This window comes from Palaemon carinicauda, chromosome 17 (assembly GCF_036898095.1).
Source record: "Palaemon carinicauda isolate YSFRI2023 chromosome 17, ASM3689809v2, whole genome shotgun sequence".
Lineage (NCBI taxonomy): Eukaryota > Metazoa > Arthropoda > Malacostraca > Decapoda > Palaemonidae > Palaemon > Palaemon carinicauda.
The window spans coordinates 69,428,089-69,452,869 of record NC_090741.1 but is presented as its reverse complement, the minus strand read 5'-3'; the positions used below and the strand labels follow the sequence as shown (position 1 = coordinate 69,452,869).

Here is a 24,781-nt window from a genome sequence, read left to right as displayed (position 1 = left end):
GAGCAATTCCTACCTTTCACTGATGGCATTTGCGTTCTTTATGGAGTAAATGATAAATAGGCTACCCTGTGAAGAAAGAGCCCCCTAAAATGCAAATGAAAGTGGTCATGAAACAGCTTGAACCTCAGTTCTACACAATTCAAATGATGAAGATTGCTTAGCGTAAGAGTTCTAAAGCTAAATGTCTATCTCTGTATTGGTTATCATTGTGTCAATATGCCTTGGGCTTCCTTATAATGTTGTGTTATTCAAAGTAGTTTTCTTTTCAGTAAATATCCATTCACAGTTTGTTTACCTGATAGGCCTATGCATGTGAAGAGGTTATTTTTCCATCTCATACTGAACACACTAGTTGCATAAATTCTGCTGGGTGTTTAGGCAACCAACTGTTGAGCCTATTTAGATTCTAGCTTACATATATTAAGAGGAACTATTCTTATATAACTTTTCCATAAAGATGAATATTTTTTACATATAAACACCTTGTTGACTGGAGGTAGATTACTTACAGTATATCCCTACAACTGAAAGTAAAGAATTTAGATGATTTGTAAATGGTTACCAATTATATTGCTTTTGGAATTATCATTTAACTTAGTAACCTGCCACTAAATCTACTGAAAACAATTTTCTAAACCTTTATTTCTTGTTCATGGAAACATCAACCACCTATTGAGTTACAGCTTTTATACTCTGTTGGCGTACCTTGTTCCCTTTTACTTTAAAGCTTCTAGAGTTTTAAACTTGGTTTGGTGGAACTTGTATCCCTTCAGGTTTCAGCATCCAGCAGATCTTTGTGGCATACACTTGACATGTGTAGGCCATCACTTGCTTAGTCCTAACACACTGGATGATGATATAAGGATTAGTTTGACTTTGATAGGAAATTTATTGTGGAAGACAGAATTCACTTTTTTTTTTTATTCAAAACAAACTTTTTAAGGATTGGTAATATATTAAAATAAATCTCATATTTTCATTTAAAAGGTTTCTACAAGATTTCAAGTATCCATGGTATTCACATAGGTTGTTTTCCTCAATCTTTATCATGAATATTTTATGTAGATTTGATTTAAAGCAGTAAGACATTGAGTTAGTGTTTACACCTTCTGATCTGTACTCAGCCTTCCTGAGTTGCTATTAGGGCTTTATCTTGATTTTCTTGATTTCTTCAGAATTCAAAGACTGCTTTTCAAGATGTCAAAGGTTACCCATCAGTAGCAGCTGCTCCCTTTGGTGGTTGGTGCTGTAGGTGCACTGTAAGCATTACTAAAGGCTCTCTATTTCCATCAGAACTAGCTGTAGTTGCTGTACAGGAGGTCTTCGAGTTCCAAATGAAATCCATTCTTATGATGTGTCATAAGTCATTTATATACATGCATACTGTATATGTATAATATACTTTAAAATAGAAAACAATTCATAAATTTTTGTACCCTTTACAGTAGTGAACCTATACTAATAGAGTACTAGTAGACATTAATACATATAGTACAGTATAACAATTCCCTATCTATATTGCCGTGGTTGGCCTATTAGGCTGGCCCCGTGTGGAGATACAGGCTTATTGGGAGGAGGAAGTGTGTCAGGATGAGATGCTGGAAGAGGTGCTGGAGAAGCAGCAGAGGTAGAAGGTTGAGGTTCAGGTATAGACTTCTACCTTTTTAAAGTACATACACAAGTTTGTTTGCCGGGATTGCATCTTCTCTTCCAAGATCTTGTCACATCTCGAGGCCTCCATGACCCTCCTGGAGACCTTCATAAACCTATCCTTGCTGTGATCCTGTTTCTCAAACTTTGCCATTGCCCCCTTTAGCATGGCAAAACTTCTTGCTAAAGCCTTGGCTGTAAATATCTTGGCTTCTGGTATAGGAATGTTTTCATTCCTCTTCTGCAATCATCTGGCTCTACAGCTCAATAAGGTCCTCAACAGATAAGACAACTCCTCTCCACGAGATGCCATCTTGGTGACATTACTAGTATTCACCTCAAGATCCACTGCTTACTAAGGTCAATAACCTTCTTGGTGACATACCTCAACCGTCTCCTCAAAGCCAAAGATATCATTGACAAACTGGGGCAAAACTACTTCCGAATACTTTCAAGTTGGTTTGCTTCACCTCGTTCTAAACTTCAGCAATGTTCTTGGTGGTATCTCAGATGTTGTAAGATTTCTATAATATCTTGAGGGTTATGTCCTGCTCCATCTCTGTTGCCTCCAAAGCCCTAGTAATTGGCATACGGAGGTACTATGCCTTGGAGCAAGCAATTGCAGCTGGGTTTTTATTGTGTAACAGGGAATTAGTGTTGTGGTAAGTAAACCATTTTGACATGGGGTTGGAAGTCAGCCAAGTTGGCAGGGGGACCAGGGGCATTGTCCAGCTATAGTAGCACCTTGGTGAGTAGGCCCTTGGCACAATACAAGCTCAACCTCAGGCACAAAGTGGTTTAAAAACGAGTCCTCAAATAACAAGAGGATGCCTTCTTATTATACTTCCATGTGATAGGTAGCTAACTCTTCCAAGCACCTCTGAGTGCCCTTGGACTCTCTGCCTGACACGCAAGCATCGGCTGGAGGTTGCAGTCGCCAGAAGCGTAATCCATAAGAAGCGGTCACTCTCCTTTGTGTCCTGGTGGTGTCTTGGTGATGTAGGTTAGGGTTAACAATACACTTCCTAAATAACCCTGTCTCATCCGCATTGAAGACCTGTTCAACACAAAAACCACCTTCCCTAATAATCTCAGCCAAACCATCAAGGAATTCACTTGGTGCTTCATTATCAACAATAGCAGTTTCACCTTGCACCATAAAGTTGTGCAAATTGGCCCAATCCCTAAATCTTAGAAACTACCCCTTACTGGACACAAACTCCTCCCTCTCACTCCCTTGCCCCCTTTGACTTTTCAGGGTCTCTAGCAAATGCTTGTAAAAAAGGAACAATATCAAGATTTACAGAACTGTTGGAGGGAGTTGATTGAAGTTATCCATTCTCCAAGTTTAGATAACCATTCCTTCTTTTTCAATATTAAACTTACCCGATAATCATGTAGCTGTCAACTCCGTTGCCCGACAGAATTCTATGGAGGGATACGCCAGCTATCACAATACTAGAAGGGGGTGTATTTACCAGCGCCACCTGTGGCCAGGTACTCAAGTACTTCTTGTTGACACCTCCTCAATTATTCCTCTGTCGTGCTTCCGGCAAGACGTTCTGGGATACGCTTATGTTCTTGGAGTATTTTCACGACTTTGGTGAAGTATTTCTCTTTGATTTCGGCTGTCGCTTTACTGGAAAACTTCTATATTAGCTAAAGGGTTCAGCAGGCCTTGATCGGCGCACAGAAGTATTCTCGGTGGTTGTGGGCGTGTCTTACCGAGACCGTCACTCCCACCCGCAGACGATTGAGCCCTTATTTTGCTCGTCTGCAGAAGAGATTAGGGGAGAAAATAAAGGCAGAGTAACGCTGGTCTCAGGTCTCAAGACTTCTTAAACGTTAAGTCCAGACCTATGCCAGACGTACGAAGTTAAAGTTCACAACCCGAATGCAGTCGTTGGGTTAGCTCTGACTCTCCTAAGTCATCAGTTGATTACACTCCGACTTAGAGGAGTAAGGTTCTGCCACAACAGATCTCTGCTGTTAAGGCTTTACCTCAGCAGAACTTAGTGTCTACCGACCCCAAGTTAACTCTACTGCAGTCCATACAGTCACAACTTTCGGTCTTGATGCGTGAGTGTCGGGCTGAGAGTGTTGCACCGCCTGCACTCCCTCCACCTGTTCTCGCTGCACCTGTGCTCGCCCAGCCTGCACCTGCTCCGCCTGGTCGCAGCACCATCTGCCAGGCGTACGATGTTGTGAACTCTACTACAGTCCATGCAAGCACAGTTTTCGGACTTGATGAGTGAGTGTCGGGCTGAGAGTGTTGCTCCACCGCCTCCGCCTACACTCCCTCCTCCTACACTCGCTCCGCCTGATCACAGTACCATCTGCCAGGCGTATGATGTTGTGGACTCTACTACAGTCCATGCAAGCACAGCTTTCGGACTTGATGCGTGAGTGTCGTGCTGAGAGTGTTGCACCTCCTGCACCTGTGGTGCACCAACCTCCTGCACCCGTTCAGCCTGTGCTGCACCCGCCTGCACCGGTGGTGCACCAACCTCCTGCACCCGTTCAGCCTGTGCTGCACCCGCCTGCACCGGTGGTGCACCAACCTCCTGCACCCGTTCAGCCTATGCTGCACCCGCCTGCACCGGTGGTGCACCAACCTCCTGCACCCGTTCAGCCTGTGCTGCACCCGCCTGCACTCGCTGCACCCAGTCGCAGCTCCATCTGCCAGGCGTACGATGTTGAACCACTTTCGGAGTTTGCTGTTCACAGTGTTGTTCAGCCTCAGCCTTCTTTAAGGCAACCCTTGCTTTGGGATCAGGAGAGTTACACTCTTCCTCCTCCTCCCCTTGCTGCTCCTCCAGAGGTGCAACTCTCGGTTGGGGTACAACAACCTCTCCCCTCCGTGAGTCTGTCTGCTCAACCAGCGCTGCACCGAGTTCAACCCTCATCTAGGCAAGCTCATCTACACCATGCACTTGCGCCTCAGGAGCCTCAGCTTGCTAGAACTTTACCTTGTTCTGCGCAGCCTCAACCTTCTCATGCTCCACTCATCTCTCAGGAACAGGAACGGACTACTCCGCCTCCGTCCTCCGCTCAGCTGGTACAATCCTTGGGTGCAACTCTTGCTAGGAGTCAACCTCCTTCACCCTTGCACCTGCCTTCTGCTCCGTCTGTTGTTCAGCCTATGCAGTCTGAACCTCAGGTTTTCCCTCAAGTTGAGGAAACCTCTGTTGTTGTTCCAGCTCGTTCTGACTCTGCTGTTCAGCATACCATGGTTTAAACCCCATGCAAGCATGCATTAAGCACTCTAGCACTGGTCATGGAATTTCTGAGAAATGTTAAACGCCATGCACACGCTCTGCTTTCCTTTCAGCAGGCTCTGCTTACAGCAGGCTCTACTTCCTACATGCTCAGCATTCAGCATGCTCTGCATTCAGCATGCTCTGCATACAACATGCTCTGCATACAGCATGCTCTGCATTCAGCATGCTCTGCATACAGCATACTCTGCATACATCATGCTCTGCATACCTTACCGCATGCTTCTCAACACATCTTGGGTTGTTGCCAACTCACTAGACTGTCAAGCAGTTTCATAACGTTGCCTTCTAGTCTGCTGCTTTGCACCAGTGAACCCTCACTCAGAGAACTTAGCTTTTCTAGGATAAGGTCCCTGTAGATGAGAAAGTTCTTTTCTCCCTCCTTCTGATATTCCCTTGAGGACTCTGTCATTTGGAGGGAGCCTTTAGCTGCATAACCTCTTATGGACTTTTATTTAAGCATAACATGCTTACAGGGAAGGTAATGGTTACACTTCAGCCGCTAATCCCGTCTGTTACCACACCTGCTCCCATAGACCTTGAGCTGTGTTGCATGACATGCAGTCCAAGCTTAGTCCTTGTTAGAGGATTTTTTGTTTACGGAGTCAATGTGTCACGGGGAAGACGTTCAACAACCAACAGAAGGGACTTGTTGTGACGCAGTGGGCAACCTCAGCAACCCGTTAAGGAGTTGTCTGTACGACCCAGACAGTCTAGACAGATTCGGGTTGTCACTGTACTTCCTCGCTTGCCCATGATTGACAGTTTACAGACTGTGCAGCAGTATCATGATCTTGTGTCCGGCTCCGTCAGACGACTGGCTTTTAAGAGCTCCCTCAAGTCGTCGCTGTCTGGAGATTTTCAAATGGACTATGGATCTGACCAAGGAACTGGGCCTCCTGGTCAATTTTGAGGAGTCTCAGCTCGTTCCATCCCAGACCATTGTCTCCTTGGGTATGGATCTTCAGAGTCGAGCTTTTCGGACTTGTCCGTCGGCCCCAAGGATCTTCCAAGCCCTAGAATGCATCCAGAGCATGCTGAGAAGGAACCGATGCTTAGTCAGGCAGTGGATGAGTCTAACAGGGACACTTTCATCGCTGGCCCTGTTCATCGAGTTAGGGAGACTCCACCTCCGCCCCCTTCAGTATCATCTAGCTGCTCACTGGATAAAGGACATGACGCTAGAGACGGGCTCAGTTCCTGTTTCCGAAGAGATGAGGTCTACTCTAACGTGGTGGAAGAACAGCATTCTTCTCAAGGAAGGTCTACCATTGGCTGTTCAGTCCTCCACCACCGTCTCTTCTCGGACGCATCGGACACGGGCTGGGGTGCGACACTGGACGGACAGGAATGCTCGGGAACATGGAATCAGGAGCAAAGGACACTTCACATCTATTGCAAGGAGTTGTTGGCAGTTCATTTGGCCTTGATAAACTTCAAGTCCCTCCAGCTTAACAAGGTGGTGGAGGTGAACTCCGACTACACCACAGCCTTGGCTTACATCTCCAAGCAGGGAGGGACTCATTCGAGGAAGTTGTTCGAGATCGCAAGGGACCTCCTCATTTGGTCAAAAGATCGAAAGCTCACGCTGGTAACGAGGCTCATTCAGGGCGATATGAATGTCATGGCAGATCGCCTCAGCCGGAAGGGTCAGGTCTTCCCCACAGAGTGGACCCTTCACAAGAATGTTTGCAGCAGACTTTGGGCCCTGTGGGATCAGCCAACCATAGATCTATTCGCTACCTCGATGACCAAGAGGCTCCTCTTGTATTGTTCTCCGATTCCAGACCCAGCAGCAGTTCGCGTGGATGCCTTTCTGCTGGATTGGTCCCATCTCAACCTGTATGCATTCCCGCCGTTCAAGATTGTCAACAGGGTACTTCAGAAGTTCGCCTCTCACAAAGGGACACGGCTGACGTTGGTTGCTCCCCTCTGGCCCGCGAGAGAATGTTTCACTGAGGTACTGCAATGGCTGGTCGACGTTCCCAGGACTCTTCCTCCTAGAGTGGACCTTCTGCGTCAACCTCACGTAAAGAAGGTACTCCCAACCTCCACGCTCTTCGTCTGACTGCCTTCAGACTATCGAAAGACTCTCAAGAGCTAGAGGCTTTTCGAAGGAGGCAGCCAGAGCGATTGCCAGAGCAAGGACGACATCCACTCTCAGAGTCTATCAGTCTTTATGGGAAGTCTTCCGAAGCTGGTGCAAGGCCAATGCAGTTTTCCTCAACCAGTACCAATGTAACCCAGATTGCTGACTTCCTGTTACATCTAAGGAACGTAAGCTCCCTATCAGCTCCTACGATCAAGGGTTACAGAAGTTTGTTGGCAGCGGTTTTCCGCCACAGAGGCTTGGATCTTTCCTCCAACAAAGATCTACAGGACCTCCTTAGGTCTTTTGAGACCTCAAAGGAACGTCGGTTGTCCACTCCAGGCTGGAATCTAGACGTGGTCCTAAGGTTCCTAATGTCATCAGGATTTGAACCGCTCCAATCAGCCTCTTTTAAGGACCTCACATTAAAAAACTCTTTTCCTCGTGTGCTTAGCAACAGGTAAAAGAGTAAGTGAGATCCACGCCTTCAGCAGGAACATAGGTTTCACATCTGAAACGGCTACATGTTCCTTACAGCTCGGTTTTTTGGCTAAAAACGAGCTTCCTTCCCGTCCTTGGCCTAAGTCGTTCGAGATCCCAAGCCTGTCCAACATGGTGGGGAACGAACTGGAGAGAGTACTTTGCCCAGTTAGAGCTCTTAAGTACTATCTAAAGGTCAAAACCATTACGAGGACAATCAGAAGCCTTATGGTGTGCTATCAAGAAGCCTTCTCTACCAATGTCTAAGAACTCAGTTTCTTACTACATCAGGCTTCTGATTAGAGAAGCAAATTCTCATCTGAAGGAAGAAGACCTTGCTTTGCTGAAGGTAAGGACACATGAAGTGAGAGCTGTGGCTACTTCAGTGGCCTTCAAACAGAACCGTTCTCTGCAGAGTGTTATGGATGCAACCTATTGGAGAAACAAGTCAGTGTTCGCATCATTCTATCTCAAAGATGTCCAGTCTCTTTACGAGTACTGCTACACCCTGGGTCTATTCGTAGCAACGAATGCAGTAGTAGGCGAGGGCTCAGCCACTACATTCCCATAATCCCATAACTTTTTAACCTTTCTCTTGAATACTTTTTATGGGTTGTACGGTCGGCTAAGAAGCCTTCCACATCCTTGTTGATTTGGCGGGTGGTCAATTCTTTCTTGAGAAGCGCCAAGGTTAAAGGTTGTGATGAGGTCCTTTAGTATGGGTTGCAGCCCTGTATACTTTAGCACCTTTGAGTTGATTCAGCCTCCCAAGAGGAACGCTGCGCTCAGTAAGGAAGACGATCTTATTAAAGGCAGAGTAACGGTTCAAGTCGACTTCCTTACCAGGTACTTATTATTTCATTGTTATTGTGGATAACTGATTATATGAAATATGGGATACTTAGCTATCCTTTAATCTTGTACACTGGTTTTCACCCACCCCCCTGGGTGTGAATCAGCTACATGATTATCGGGTAAGTTTAATATTGAAAAATGTTATTTTTATTAATAAAATAAATTTTTGAATATACTTACCCGATAATCATGATTTAATCGACCCTCCCTTCCTCCCCATAGAGAACCAGTGGACCGAGGAATAATTGAGGAGGTGTCAACAAGAAGTACTTGAGTACCTGGCCACAGGTGGCGCTGGTAAATACACCCCCTTCTAGTATTGTGATAGCTGGCGTATCCCTCCATAGAATTCTGTCGGGCAACGGAGTTGACAGCTACACGATTATCGGGTAAGTATATTCAAAAATTTATTTTATTAATAAAAATAACATATTAATAATAAACCTTCATTGGGCACCTTTTTCAGCAAACAAGCAAGAAGACTTAGCCTTAAGTTTTATATCCTTTATTTACTCAGTACTTCAGTATGGGATACATTTTGTTTTAGTGAGATATATTTTCTGAAGGAAGACGTGAAATTTCATAAAGTTTGAGAATGTCATAGTTTCTACCAATTTATTTTCAACTTTACTTTTAAAACTAGTTGCTATTAGTACAATTGCAGTTGTTGCTCTTGAACCTCATGTGATTCACATTTGGTTGTCCACAGAGGAGAAAATGAGAAAGGAATAAGATTTAAAGGGTACAAGTAATTATGGTAGTATGACTACAATAGGGCCTAGATTATCAAACGACTGGACAGGCTGAATTTTTACTGGTCATTTGCTGTGTTAAATCTCTTAAATTCTTAGATTTGGGGACTTCCTTGGTTGTCACAAGGAATCTGAGAAAGATAGCACCTGAAACTCCTCAAGAATGTGGTATTACATCCAGCAGTGATGATGCGAGTATCTTGTCCAAGTCGATGTTTTGAAGTTTTCCAACAAGAGGAACCCTTTCGCTGAAGTTTTTCTTGTTTTAATACAATTGTTTCAAAATCTTCTTTATGACTGGGAATAGATATTCCATGTCAGTGATAGTGCTTCTTCAGCAATTTTCCAGTTGTAATTGTGAGTGAAACTTGAAGCATTAGGTGAGGAACCAATATTTCCTTGAAGACCAGGTGTCTGATCACCACCTGCCAATGCCAAATTATTCAAGGCAAGAAATTGTATCTTGGAAAGATACAAACTACTATTGCATCTCTCATGATTCCCAAATGTGTTGGATATGCAGAGGTTAAGTTTAGACTTTTACCAGTTTACCCAAGATAAGACCCAGATTGAGGAGAGTGACAAAAGGGACAGCACAACATCTTTTTGAAGAAGCTATGACTATCCAATCATTGACCCAAGTCATGGCTAATGGCAAAGGTCTGTTGAAGACCTGTGATACAGATCAAGGCATAGGTTACAGAACTGGAATACCTTTCATTCCCACAAAAGCTAAATGAATTTCTTTTTGCACAGGTAAATAGAGGTGAGCTAGATATCCTTAAGGTCTGGTGAGACAAAGAAATCTCCCTTAAGGTTTGTTCAAGAGCAGCAGAGGCAAATGGCAGGTCAAATGATCAGTGCCTATCCTTTCGACAAGTTAGCTATGGCTAATAGAACTTGGGATGTGGCTGCCATCATTCAAAAGGGAACTGCCACTTCCAAGGACCAATCCCTTTGAATAAAGAAAAAGTAACCCCTCCGTATAGAGCTTATTGTAGCAGTCAACCATGAAAAAGTACCATGGCAGTAAATGTATGGTGAGCTTTGGATAAACATCCATGGGGAGCATAGAATTGTTGGAGATATATCTGACAAAGAGACTGCATCAAGGCTCCATTGGAGAAAGCAAAGTCACCTAAAGAATAGACTGAGAATGTAGGAGTTCACAAGCCTTATTTGCAAGCAGAAAAGTGCCAAAAGTAGCAATAACCTAAAGAAGAATAACTTTAATCCCCTCTATGATGATGTGGGGGAATTGCTACTGTAGCATCTTGAAGAGCAAGCAATGTTGCTTATGGAAACAAAAGCAACCAGGATTTGTTTCACTAGAAATTAGATGCGATGACAAGGGCCATCCTGTTGGCTGTTTCTGTAGATAAATTTTATGATCCTGAACTGTTTCAAAGTCCCACAAAGAGGATTGATATGCACTGAACAGTAATTGCAACAAGAACAGGCTTTCAGCTAACTCATGAAGACTAAAAAATACAATATTGTAAAGTATGCCTGGGAAATAATATGAAAAGAGGCCTAAAATTGTGAAATGGCACAATGTAATCTATAAAGAACAATATGTATACAGTAATGAAAAGTTTCATTGTATTGTAACACAAAGTTGCACTAAAAGCAACATTATGAAACTTAAGGGTATGAGCATTTATGCCATCTTCAATATTGTGTGTTGGCGCAACTGGGATCTGTTGAAAGAAGTAAGACAATACAGTACAGTATAAAGAAAAAGGATTAATGGGATTGTTTGGTGAACAAAAAGACATGAAGATTTATTAGCTTATTCCTGTGTTGTCTTAGAGTTATGATATTGGCTCTTGCAAAGCAGCCTTCTAATAGATACTGTACAATTCTTTATATTGAATGTTAAAAAAGGGATAGTGGGAAATTGATGGAGGAGTAGGTGTAATTCATAGTGATTATTATAGTGAGGTATACATCATTGGATTTGTTTTACAGTATTGCATAATAGTTTATGAATTAACTTTACTAAAGAATTGCTTTTTGATATTAGCGTGCATGATTTCTTTGGTGCTGAAGGTTTATTTACCTAAGCTTTTTATGTTGTCTAAATGGAAGGTGTGATTAGATCTGAAATTGAATTAACTGTTGAGGATTTATTAGTTTTAGGTCTATTTTTTAAGGCCTTTAATGTTGTAAGTGGTTAGATTTTATATTTAATATCCATAATTCAACATTAAAATCTGAAAACTTGTGCTTTTATTTCAGGTTTCCTTCAAGTACCTTGGTGACCTCACCAGCTAGATACGGATCACAAAGTAGATCAAACCTCTATTATGATGGAGTGCAACTGGAATTCATCCAGCCTCCCATGGCTTGCCAGGGATGAGCCGGATTTTCCCTTAGGGGCCAAAGACGCATCTTACCTGCCTTCTGCCACAAACATTGAATTTAAACATGACATCTATGGTGAGTCTTTTTGCAGAGTTTTGAATTTTTTTTTTTTAAATAAGCCATTTTCATGTTTGCATTTATGCCTTGGATTGTGTTATTTATTTTGTTCTGTAATCTTGCAATGTCAATAAAAAATGGCAAATTTATTTTGTCCTGTAATCTTGCAATGTCAATAAGAAATGGCAAAGTAGATTTATGGTCTATATTTAGAGATACTGCTTCAGTAGTAGAGGTCACAAACATGTGGTCTTGATTCCCCAATATTTGTTTACAAGAGCACGCTCTCCATTTACTCCAAACTTATGCAGTCCTGCAGCTCTCCTCTTCTTGTATAATAATTAGAAGGTTCTTTAGATGAAGGGAAAGCAAAAAATGTCAAGGTATGTTAAGCAAGGGGGGAGGGGTTGTGAAGAAAACTAGCTTTGTTTCCTCGCTAAAACAACTTGGAACTAACATCGTCAACATAGTCAACCTAACAGAAGTTCGTAATGCCAGCGTACATAAACAAGTTCGTGATGCCAGAATACATTTGATATATATTCAAAATACAGTATATACTAAATTAAAAATGGAGTAATTACTCGTGTCCATAAAATGTACAATTCACAAGTATGGTAGTGACACTTGAGTAATTACTCCATTTTTACTTCAGTATATATTTTGAATTTACGGTACATCAAATGTACGCAGGCATCACAAACTACTGTTTATGTACATTGGCATCACTTCTCTTAGGTTGACTATGTTAACAAGTCAGTTCCAGGTCGTTTAGTAAGGAAACCAAGCTAGTTTTTTTTATAACCCCTCCCCCTCTTGCTCAACATATCTTGCCATTTTCTACTTTACCCAATTTAAAGAACCTCCTAATTACTGTACAAGAAGAGGAGAGCTGCAGGACTACATAATTTTGGAGTAAATAGAGAGCGCGCTCTTGTAAACAAATACCGATTTCCCCACCCTCATGAAGCCCACTTACATGATAATGTAGAATGTACTCGGCTATGTGTGTGCCTTTTAAACCCTAGTTACCTCCTTATATTGATGTTTTTCTTTTGATTGTTCCATAACTTCTTTTGTGTATTCACTTGGCCAGTCCTCACTGTAAAGCGTAGTTGTTCCTGCATAAATAGAAATCTTCGTAATTTAAAAGAAATTGAATAAATTCCAGTTGGAATTTGGCAGTTAAAAACTTTTATCGAGGTGTTGGCAATAGCCAGTAAAGTCAATTCTTTTTAGCCAGGCAGCTTTGCACCGACTCACATGGGTGCCCTTTTAGCTCGGAAAAGTTTCCTGATCACTGATTGGTGAGAATTATCTTGTCCAACCAATCAGCGATCAGGAAACTTTTCTGAGCTAAAAGGACACCGCTGCGAGTCTGTGCAAATCTGCCTCGCTAAAAAATGGACTATAGTTAGCAGCAGGGGGAGGGAATGCTGACCCCTTCTGCCAGTATACAAGTTAATTTGACTTTTGCCACCGAATAGCAGACATGCTGACAGCATCTTTGCTAACTTGGCTTTTAAAATTTTCATTTTCAATTATTAACTTGGACACTTGTTTCCATTGACGCCTTTTATTTGGATTTAATTCCACAAAGGGAATAAGATTCACCATCTTCTAGCATTATTCTTGGGTCTGAACTCAAGTGGCCGGATTATATTAGTCCCATGAGTAAGACTTCCCTGTTTTTCCAATCCCATACAAGGTCGTAAGAAGATGGTATAGGAAGGAACAAACTCTACTTCCCAAGGGTAGATTGTATCCTTCATTTGATGTGCAAGCTTGCGAGCCTTATATCTCTGGGTGCACTGGGGTTTTGGATAATGAATCATTGCTTACCGATCAACACGTTGCTTCATGCACACAGAACATTTTCCATTTAGATTGGAAGCCCTGCTTGCCAAACCTTGTCTGTGTTCAGCATGCTCCTAATACACACTTTCACTAGCATGCTAAACATTAACGAGCCTGTGACACACACGCAACAGCACACTTAACAAGTGTCAGACTTCATGGGATCCTTTGGATTCGTGAGCGCTTTCCCCCAAGGAGGAAGAATTCCTTATGTCTGGAATGTTCGCATTTACATGTGCTCCTATTATCACAAAATCAGTGATGGTGTAAGATGGGTCATTTGGAGCACTTGCCTTCTTAGACTGACAGGATAACTGATAAAGACATGCACCAGGGCACAATTTCCACACACATTCAGTCTTTTTGTGACATTAGCTAAACTGAGGGAACTAAAGTACAAGCGTCTGTTCATACGTTAAAGTCCCTCGGTCTCAGGCACATAGTCAGCTGACTTTGTGACTTTGTATACAATGCCAGTCAGAAGAAAACGGGGCGCTGGGCTTCTTTTTCCCCTGTTGGATGGTTAGTCCTATAAAACTGATCGAGCGGAGTTTCATATAATTCTCATCGTTTTTCTACCCGTGGAAGAAACTGTTGGCCAATCCTTCACCAACGCGAATCTTTTAGTGATCACGCATTCTATTGGGATCTCCATGTCGCCAGTTCATCATGCTTACATAAGAGCATTATACTTACACAATCAAAAGCTATTGCTCAGGTCATAATCGATTGCACACCCTTTTGCCTGCCTAATTTAGAGCAGTCTCATGCTGGCACTCCCCTATATTTTCATCCTTGTTTACCAGTCGGCTTGCAAGCCTTTAATCTTGTTGCGCCCTTCCCATTTACTCCGGATATACATAGGATGAATAACAAACACACACAAGCGCACCAATTTTGCATGTTTTCAACATATTCCAATGATGAAAGTTGCTTAACACGGAAAGTGCTCTGGCGAGATTGACTGTACTTAGGCATTGTTGATCAAGATAAATCTCCCATATTGAAAAATACTGATTGTCACCATTCAAGGTTTACAATGGTTGGCCCGTTGAGAGCACGGAAGCATCTTTGGAGCATTTTTCATCTAGTCAACCACCTTCAACCCATTTACTATAGGTGTTGACCTCTCAGAGGACCCTTGTTCACTCCTTTTGAAGGGATCCAGAAAAGGAGAGACAAGACTTCAAAAGAATGCCAAGAGATTGACTGACTATCCTAGATGTGTTTGTAGACGAGATCTTGACAATTTTCATGTTCGCCACCTAGTAGGCTGGGTGTTCCTCAGCAAAAGGCAAAATTTCGCCCACAAGACCTTTTAGCAACCTAAATAGGGAGATTAGAGGTAAATTTTAATCCCCGATCCTGTTCAGTGCATGCAGAAAGACTGCAAGCAATACAATTCCTTTCCAGAGAGGAGCGCCTTCTCCCTGGCTGAGGACTTCCCCAGCTCTGTAGGACAGGTGCCACAGGCAGCTAGTTTGGAATATGCAGCCAGTGTCTTCCTTTTTAAAGGGCTTGTCCTGAATCAGGAGGGTTAACAAGCTTGGCAAAGCCCTTAGTTTGCTGATAACGTAAATGAAAGCGGTAATAGACAGACTGCCATGCTTCCTATAGATTGAGACACTGACTAAAACATCTACGTCAGAGTTAACTAGGAAGCATTTGACAAGGTTAGTGTGCAGGTATTGGCTCCGAAAGATTTCTTGAAAGTGAGTTGATCACCTACAATCCTATCACCAGCTTTACTGAAGCGGAGGCACTATTTTGCAATACAGGACTCTCATCCCTCTCCTCTGCCTGTGGTCCCTACTTACCACCAGTTGGGGGATACCTGGCAGAGAAATGCATGTTGTAGCAATTTCACGGCTTTCCTCCCCTTATTCCGAGTAAACATGACCCCAGAACTATGCCATGGAAGTCTCTAAAGCAGAGGAAAAGTTAGGCGAGGCCCTTGATCACAGTAGGGCCAGAAATTCCCCCACTTGACCACCAGTGGGGGATACCTGGCAGACATGGACAAGATCGCAATATCATGGCTTTCCTCCTCCCCTTATTCCAGCTCTTGACAATATGACCTAACTATCCACCAGAAATGAAGAAAGATCTTGCCCTTCAGTCGGAGGTGTGGACTAAGCTGCTAACGGGCACTCGATAAGTCCAAGACGACTGTCGGGCTCCTTTAGCTTTTTTATATGTCTAGAATGAGTACCTATAATAGATATCTCAGCTCTGAACAAGTTCAGCTATTGGATTCAATGCAGAAGGAAAATACCTTGAACAGTCAGACACGCTTTAAGGAAGAACGATGATTACACTCGATCGCAAGGACACCTACTTCTAGATTACTGTGAATCGTTCAAGAAAATGTTTACGCCTTGTCCTAGGGAGCAAAGTCTTCTAACTCAAGTGTTTTGCTTCTGGTTGTCCACGGCGCCCCAGGTGTTCACTCGGATGTTCACATTGGCGTCAGCATATGCCCCTAGCAGAGTAATTCATCTGATCCAGTACTTGAGACAACTGGCTAATATTGGCGGACTCAGAGTACCAACTTGTCATCCTCAGGACAGGCTCCTCTCGTTTTGTTGCAGCCTGGGGGGTTGTTGCAAATTTTGAGAAATCTAAGCCTTTTCCTAAGCATAGAATGATATACCTGGGCGTGGACTTAGACACAGTAGCAAGGAAAGTGTATCCATCCAGACACAGTAGCAAGGAAAGTCTATCCATCCCAAGACTAGTTAACGTGGCATAGGGAAGCAGCTCGCCCCTTCCTTCGTTGGTCATAGGTGCCATGAGAACAATGGCTTTGGGTTTTAGGCCACCCAACCTCACTGGAAAATCTTGTTCCTCACAGTCACCTCCAAGATACTGGTCACAAGCAACAGATTCCACTTGAGCTATACTGTAGGACTAATTGAGCCCTTTTCCGATCTTCTTTGGTGGCTATATGACGACAATATACAAAGGGGATCTCCCATAGAGTGTACCCCCTCTTGATCTCCATTTGTTTACTGATGCGATTAAGAAAGGGTGAGCGGTTTTCTTATGTGTTAAAGAGAGGGGTGGGGCCCCATCCCAAGGACCATCTAATGTCGAGACTGTGATGACTAAAGGACAAATCTCTTCACATCAATATTTTGAAGTTGAAGGCAGCCTATCTAGCCTTACAACATTTCCTGCTTCTTCTGACCAGGCACTCTGTTACACTGATGAACAACAATGCAACCGTAGTGACACTTCAACAAAGAAGGTGTCATGGTATAAGCATTTCTGCCAGCTATCTGTATTGATACACAACTGGGCAGTCCGCAATGTTATATTCCTCTCAGCCCAGTTGATTCCCTGCAAAAGGAACGTCATAGTGGACAGGTTGAGTCACCAGAATCAGTTGGTTAATTCAGAATGGTCTTTACATTCCCGAGTAGCAACGAGGGTCATGATAGACATGTTCACCACAAGCCTCAACAAGAAATTATTGCTTACCAGTGCCAGACCCTCTAGCAGCACTCAAGGACGTGTTCCAGCATCCCTGGCATGACCTTAGCATCTACTGTATGCCTCTACCTTTTTGTCTTCTTCAAAAGGTAATAAAGTGTTATCATCCTAAGATCTGAAGTGGACTTGAGTAGAATGGTACCCGGACCTTCCGCCCTTACTAGTAGACTCCAAGAGAGGTCCCACATTGCCACAACCTCCTTCGTCAACACAGCTGCAGGGGTTCCACAATTTGGTGAAGTTTCTTGTCACTTCACGGACAGAGGTTATCCAGCACCTCTTCCGATACTTTAGAAAATGCCTCTTCTGATGTTCAACAATATAAGATGCCCATCTTCTGTGGTTACGGCTTTGTAAGGATGACTTCCCCTCTTGTAGCCTCTATTTTGCTTGCAGCAGATTTTCTGGCATGCCTACGAAATGGAAAACTGCTCCTCAGTCTTAGTAGTAAATGGGCAACTTTCAGCTATGAGCCATGTTCTGAGATTGAGAACCGTGGATATTTCCTCCTCATGAGAATTATCCATGCTCATTAGAAGCATAAAATGGACCTGTTTCCCCTTGTTAGATGTGACTTCCAGCCTGGGATGTGACCAAGGTGTTGCTGTCCTTGGAGCTCCATATGAACCTTCGATTTTTCTCCTTGTTACGGGCCTTATCCTAGAAATAGACTTTTTTCCGTGCTTTCATTTCAAATAAATTACATGGACTCATATTTATTCTCTCACTCTGAGGACTGGAGACGGGTCTTTTCATCTTTGGTTCCCGACTTTGTAGAAAAACTCAAAATTCATCATTTACAGTGTCTTTGCTTAGTAAGTAACTAATGATCTGGATAAATCAATTAATAAAGTAATGAGTTATTTTGGTACCCATAAGGGCACAAAGGCATTTCCTCCTTTAAAGAACCCAGACTGCCAGACCTAGGTTACGGAAGCTATCCAGGAGCATTGGTAGGGGAAAAGTCACCAAAAACAGTCCTTTTGGCTCCTGAGACTATCAATTGAGCCTTATGGCCCAGATCCCCCGGCATATGAGACCAGGCTAGGGTGCACAGCATTGAGATCAGAGGAGTTGGCGCTATCGGTCTTCAAGAAAAATTTTTGTGGCTCAAATTTTATAAGCTGAAGTATGGAACTGTCAGACCACCTTTACTGTGCAATATTTTTGGAAATGCACTTAGAAGCACAATGTGCTGTGGTTGCTGCTCATCAAGTCGTGTTCAGACCTTAGCTCCTTTACAGCCCTAAAAGTATCACGTCTAAGATGATGATTTCAGCATAACCCTGGGATGAGTGAGTGTGTCAGACCCTTTCCTCGCCGCTTCCCTTTCCTTGTGGTATAGCTGTTGAACCTCATAGAGCTGGATGGACAATGATTCAGGTAAAACACCACTGATAGTTAGTAGCATTTCTAGTTCTTTTGAAATAGAAGTGATATTCCACCATCCTCCTTGGGAGTGGTTTTGCTGTACTTAACACACACACACTATTCTAAGCAAGAGCTATTTTATTGTACAACAGCCTTGATTGCCTAGATCGTTAGCATTACAGTGCTCATGACCCTGGTTTGTGATGGGTTTAGGATGCTATACTCCACACCTTTTTAGGTCCGAGCATAGCTATCCAGGGATTTTAGCCTTCCATTTTGGAATTATGGACTTCCATCTACCTACGAATGAGTCTCTCATTAAAGGATAAAGGGTTGTATTCGTGTAGGAGCAATTCATAAATTTTAAAAGTAATTTGTATTTTTTCTTACTATACAAACCTGAGTCCTTTAACTCAACTTCCTGTCTTCACCTTCCCCCCTAAAATCATAGACGCAGTCAAAGTGACTGTTGCAGTGTATAGGCCGGGGGGGGCATTGTCTTCACTTTCCCCCTAAAATCGTAGACACAGTCAAAGTGACTGTTGCAGTGTATAGGCCGGAGGGGGCATTCTCTCCTGTCTTCACCTTCCCCCCTAAAATTGTAGACAGTCAAAGTGACTGTTGCCGTGTTTAGGCAGGAGGGGGCATCCTCTCCACCGGCTATTGCCAATGCCTTGTTATAAGTTTTAACTGCTGAGTTTCATGAATCAATTCTTATTCTTATATTAAAGAACTAGGGTGTGTATAGTTAGGAAAAAAGGGATTTTGACGAAGGAAAAATCTATTTCTGGGCTCGACCTGTGTCGCCCAGTGAAATGCTCCTATAGCACCATTTCTAAGGCATAGTTATTGCTAAATATACCAGAGAAAAAAAGGATGCATGGAATGCCAGAAACACTTTTTCTAGTATCTATTGCCAAAGCTGGTTCTTGAAGCATTTACGTACGAGTACAGTATTGGGAAAATGTTTAGACAAAAAGTGTTCCAGTGTTTTAAGTCCTTAATCACACACATTTGCTGCTTTGTTGGAATGCAAAGATTCTGGCATAACCTCTTGCTTTATGGATGTTCAAAGCCATGACTTGAATAGTTTGGGTTATTCCACTAGCATGAAAGATTGTTCATGTTTACTGTGTATCATCATGTGTTCAATCACTGCACTTGTATATCTGCAAAAATTTAGCTCTATGTTTACACTATATTTACACTGCATCTGCTTATTTACCTCCCTTGAGAATGCTGAGAAATTCTTGTGCCAGGTTTTGTTTCTTGTAATTGTTTGCAAGTACAATATCTTTTCAGTCTAGTTTATTAGCCTATCTTATACTGTTCATCATTCTGCCCTTAGCTTGTCTCCACTTTTTTTTTTTTTTTAATTTGTTGCTTACCAAGCCAAAGCTGACAAGGTCAACTTAATCTGAAAACAAGGTATTAATGTCCTCTCAGATTCAGGCATCAATTTAGTTTTTGTTAGGTTTGTGCATGATTTTTGAAGGAGGGGTGTATCTCCCCCATTTTTTGTTATAGATTTCTTTCTCATGAAACAAATAAGCATTCTCATATATTGGCTCTGCTTTGCATTCAGGAGCAATAGTTACCAACATCATAGCACTAAAATTGGTCAAACTGCTATTTCCCCTTCACTGGTGTTATGCAAATAAATATTACAGTCTGGAGGATTTGAGAAGAATCATATACCTGGCCAATCTTGATTGCCAGCTCTGTTCTTGTTCCTTTTGGTTATTTACGTTAGTTTTTTTCTTCTCTCTGTATATTGAGTTATTTTATTGCAAGATATTCAAAATAATAATTGGCCAAATTGCAAACCTAGTATGAAATTCAAAATGCTACAACCCCAAGGACTTTAATGGGGAGGATTGAATACTGTATGTAAAGATGAATTGAAATATAAAATAGATAAGTAACAAGGCCTGTCAATCTGTTCAATAGAAAAGCAGTTGTACCAAGTTTGAACTTCAGGATTTCCCTGGTTGAATGGTGGGATCATCTTCCTCATCTTTGTAAGAGATCTCTGGTAGTTCAGATTCCAGATCTCTGCTGTTTCTGAATGTGTTGGGGTATAAATGTGTATCGTAATCATCTGTCAAGTAAGTATTCTGACAAACCAGCTAAGTAGGAATTGTCGGGTTCTTCCCAATGATTAGTTGGGGAAACCAAATATAAATGTTTACTACCTTGCTAGACAGAAAGATGGTGTTCTGCTTACTGGTTCAGGAGCTTATGTACTGGGATAAGGGTGGGGTATGCTTTAGATTGGCCAGTTCATGATGTATACAATTTCCATGTATCAATCATTCAGATAGTAATAGACATGTTTAGTTGGTTGCAGAACTGTATAGTGATCTTAGTAAATGTAATTTCCCCTCAAGGGGAATGCTTTATAGATTTGTGGCCTTTACTCTTAGAAATTCCTGGGAGATTACCCTGTTCAACAAGTCTTTCTCAACCACTGCTGTTCAATTGTCAGTTTCAAATTTCATTGAGATGTTTTCAAATCTTTTAATATTGAGAAACTTCATGCAAATCATTTTTATGTAATGGAAATTGGATGTAGTTTGAATGTTTTTAAGAGGATTTATTTATGAACTATTAAATGGAATGATTTCAAAAGAACTTGTGTAATTAATTTTTTATTACATTGACAAAGTGTAATTGAATTCCAGGCTTTTTCTAGGCATGTGGAGTGTGCTGTGAATAAAGGAATTATATATTATCAGTTTTAGGGCTAAAAAGAATTTCAAGACCAAGAACTTGCCTCTATTTTTCATATACCTTCTTTGGAATGGATTGGAGTTGAAGATATTTATTTATATCTTGTAAAGAGTTTTAAAAGTTTACACATGAATAATTGGAATCAATTTAGGGTGATGTGCCTTTTTACCCTCCCATTATTTTGAATTGTTACTTTTCATTTTATTTTTATGATTATTATTGTTACCTGGTAAGCTACAACCCTTGTTAAAAAGCAGGATGCTACAAGCCCAAAGTCTCCAACAAGGAAAATAGCCCAGTTAAGAAAGGAAATAAACTACAAGAAGTAATGAATAATTAAAGTAAAATATTTAGATAACAGTAATATTAAAATAGATCTTTCATGTGTAAACTATATAAGCTTAAAAAACAGGAACAAAAATGATATAGAAGTGTGTCCGAGTGTACCTCTAAACAAGAGAACTCTACCCCAAAACATTGGAAAACCATGGTACAGAGGGTATGTCACTACCCAAGACTAGAGAACAATGGTTTGAGTTTGGAGTGTCTTCATAGAAGAACTGCCTACCATAACTAAAGAGCCTCTTCTGTCCTTGCCAAAAAGAAAGTAGCCACTGAACAATTACAGTTCACTAGTTAACCCTTGAGTTGAGAAGAATTTTTCGGCAAACTCGGTGTTATTAGGTGTATGAGGACAGAGGAGAATGTGAAAGGGATAGGCCAGACTATTCGGTGTATATGTAGGCAAATAAAAAATGAGCCATAACTGGAGAGAGGGATCTCGTGTAATACTGTCTGGCCAGTCAAATTGCCCAATAATTCTCTAGCCGTTATATCTCAATGGGTGCCTGGTGCCTTGGCCAACCTACTAAGTAGTATTTATATAATCTTGGGTGTTTTTTTTTTTTTTTTTTTTAATACTAATTTCAGCATTTTTGAATAATGCTAAAATGTCAAAACATCCAAAATTAAGATTTGAAAGTATACTGTAGTGGTTTGATCTCTAGATTTTTAAAAATTTATCATTAATGATAATAAACAATGTACAGTTCAATATTTTCAGCAATCATGTTTAAAACTGTTCATAATAAAAGGACCTTTTAAAGTAAGTGTGTTGAAGATGTGATTAAAGTTACAAGAACTTTCTTATTAATCCCTTGGAAACTCCTGTTTCATTCTGTGCTATTTCAGAAAGTCTAGGTTTGTATTTGTTATTCTCGTAGAGATAGTTTAAACTGACACAAGGATAATCTTTGATTGGCAACTATCTCATGAAAGGAGGAGGCATACTTATGTGACAGTCTGTTGGGTTTATAGATCTCTATTACCAAATAGATTTCTTGATACTGTATTCATGTCTTTCTCTCCGAGAAGGGAAACATTTCCTATAAGCTTGAAAACTTGAAAGTTTGTGAAAATTTTAAAATTCCTCTAAATGCTTTTGAAGGGCCTTTTATTTAGTAAGTGCATTTGATATACATTAGTGAACTTTTCAATAAATTAAAATTTCTCCACATTCTGGAATTACTTGACATTTTTCTAAATATTCAGATGCCTGAGAAATATAAACTTAAAGTAATGAATAAAAAGTTATCCAAGTATTTTTTCTTTCTAAACTAGAATATTGTATTTCACTAGATCAATGTACATAGTCGTTAAACCATCTTTTTTTTAAAGAGAGATGGCATTTTCTTTTCAGCATCATGACAAGCCATCTTTATTATTTTATAAACATTGTATTATGCATTTGCAGACCTACCTGACTGGATGGAAAGTCGTGACATCGTGGTTCACCCCAATGATGCCTTTTCCAACATTCCTAGACATCCGGAACAGATGGAAATTGATAGCAGTACTCAAGGTTTTGGTGGATTTCTTGATAAAGATGAAGATTATGGTCTAAGTATAAATCCAGATGACATGCTAGTACCCTTGTCAGAACTTCAGCCTGAGAAATATGCCTCTCCTAACACCATTGTGCCAGCATCCTCCAATCCAAAAGTTTCAGTGCGTGTAAGCAGAGTCAAAGTACCCAAAAAATCTATCGAATGTTCAGCAGTCCAAAATTCTACCGAGATGAATGCTTTGCAACCATACAGTTTTACCGCTTCCCAAAACCCTATGAAAGCTGAGCCAATTGGGGATTTTCAAAATTCCTCCACCGATGAACTCCTAAACGAATTGGTCAATCTTGCAAATCAAGGACCCAATCATCTTACTAGCTTGATTGAATCTTTAGATTCATCATTAGTTCAAGCAGGGATGGATGAATTGTTGTCACAGTTACAAGAATCAGATGATGCTAATCAAGAAGTGCAAGATCCTCTTTCACCTGCTTGTGTCCCACCTTTTTCACCTGCTTGTGTCCCATCTCCCGTTCCATCTGTAGGGAGTTTATCCCCCCAGTCAACTGCTGATTATTCATTCCATCGGTTATTATCTCCAGTTTATCAATTTAATGATGCAACCCCTAAGTCAGAGAATTTTACAGTAGTTTCTTCAAGTGTATCCCCTCAGTCTACTACTGATTCATTCCCTCAGTTGGTATCTCCAGTTTATCCTTGTAATGATGTAAACTCTGAGGATGTCATTGTAGTATCTTCTCCCTTGCCTTTGTCACACATTGATTCCAGCCCATTAACATTTTCTCCTTATGATGAAGAGAGCTCATCAATTGCATCTGCCGATGTTGAAGACAACCTGTCGGTTTCATCCCCAGTTGGTAAGGATGAAGAAGAATCAGCGAGTGACTATATTAAGACTGAAATGCATTCATATTCTCGTTCCCCTCGCAAAATCCGATCCAAGCGCAAAATTTCCTCTGGCTCTGCTTACCCTGAGAGTAGAAAAGAGCGCAAGAAGGAGCAAAACAAACAGGCAGCCCTTCGTTATCGTCAGAAAAAGAAGCAGGAGGATGATGAAATAATGTCCAAAATTCATGCTGAAGAGAAGAGGCAAAAACAGCTTCAGGCAAAATATACCAATTTAAAGCAAGAACTGGCTTGTTTGAAGAAGATCATGAGGGAAGTCCTCATAGCTAAAGGCACTCTCTCTCCAGATGCTTTTAAGAAAAAATAGATACATTTAGTGGCAGAAGTATAATTCTTTTTCATATTTGTAGGCAAGATGTTGCTTTGGCCCCTTTATGTGCACTTAATTTAAGAGCCTGTGTTGGATAATGTTTTCATTTAATATTTGCAAATTTTTATTGTGATGAAGGCTGCTAAAGCTGGAAGTAAATCAAAAATATGTTTATATTAAAGGAAAAAACTATCCAAACAAGTAAAACTTGACTTATATAGTATTGGTTTAAGCAATTTATATTTGATAAGACAGAGTATAAAATATAAATTTTAAGGATTTTTTTTTTTTACTAAAGCATACAGTAGTATTTTAAACTTATCGTACGTCAGGTTTTACCCCTTATTTGTAAGTTTTTACTAAAATGTGCTCATAGAATATTTTCGTGTATCTGTAGTGATATTTAGTAGTAAATAAAAAATATTAACATCTTTTTGTTGTTTTTCAAATTCCCTACCCTAAAAACTAATATGACTTTTCTTACACTGTTTGTTCATGACAATTTATCCAAATATTTTTTTAACATTTACGAATTACTGTTTTACACTACTGTCTCTCTCTAGTTTTGATAATTTATAATCAAATGTCTACTACCTTGTGTATTCTTAGTAAGTGGACTTAAAGATGTGGTCTGTGCTATTCCCCCAACTCAAAGTTTGCAGTGGCCATATTTGGGAATATACTACTGATTTATCCCTGCAGGAGAAGAGAAGAGA

General features: G+C 41.1%; 1 protein-coding gene across 1 annotated transcript in view; it reads left to right on the top strand.

Moving 5' to 3' along the window:
- LOC137656856 (cyclic AMP-dependent transcription factor ATF-4-like) overlaps positions 1 to 24,497 on the top strand; it is a 25,538-nt gene extending 1,041 nt beyond the window's left edge. Inside the window, exons 2-3 of the mRNA XM_068391216.1 lie at positions 11,346 to 11,546; positions 22,738 to 24,497. Of these exons, the coding sequence (XP_068247317.1) occupies positions 11,414 to 11,546; positions 22,738 to 24,062 (1,458 nt within the window). The 5' untranslated portion in view covers positions 11,346 to 11,413 and the 3' untranslated portion in view covers positions 24,063 to 24,497. The remainder of the gene's footprint in view (positions 1 to 11,345; positions 11,547 to 22,737) is intronic.
- The last annotated feature ends 284 nt before the right edge of the window (positions 24,498 to 24,781 follow it).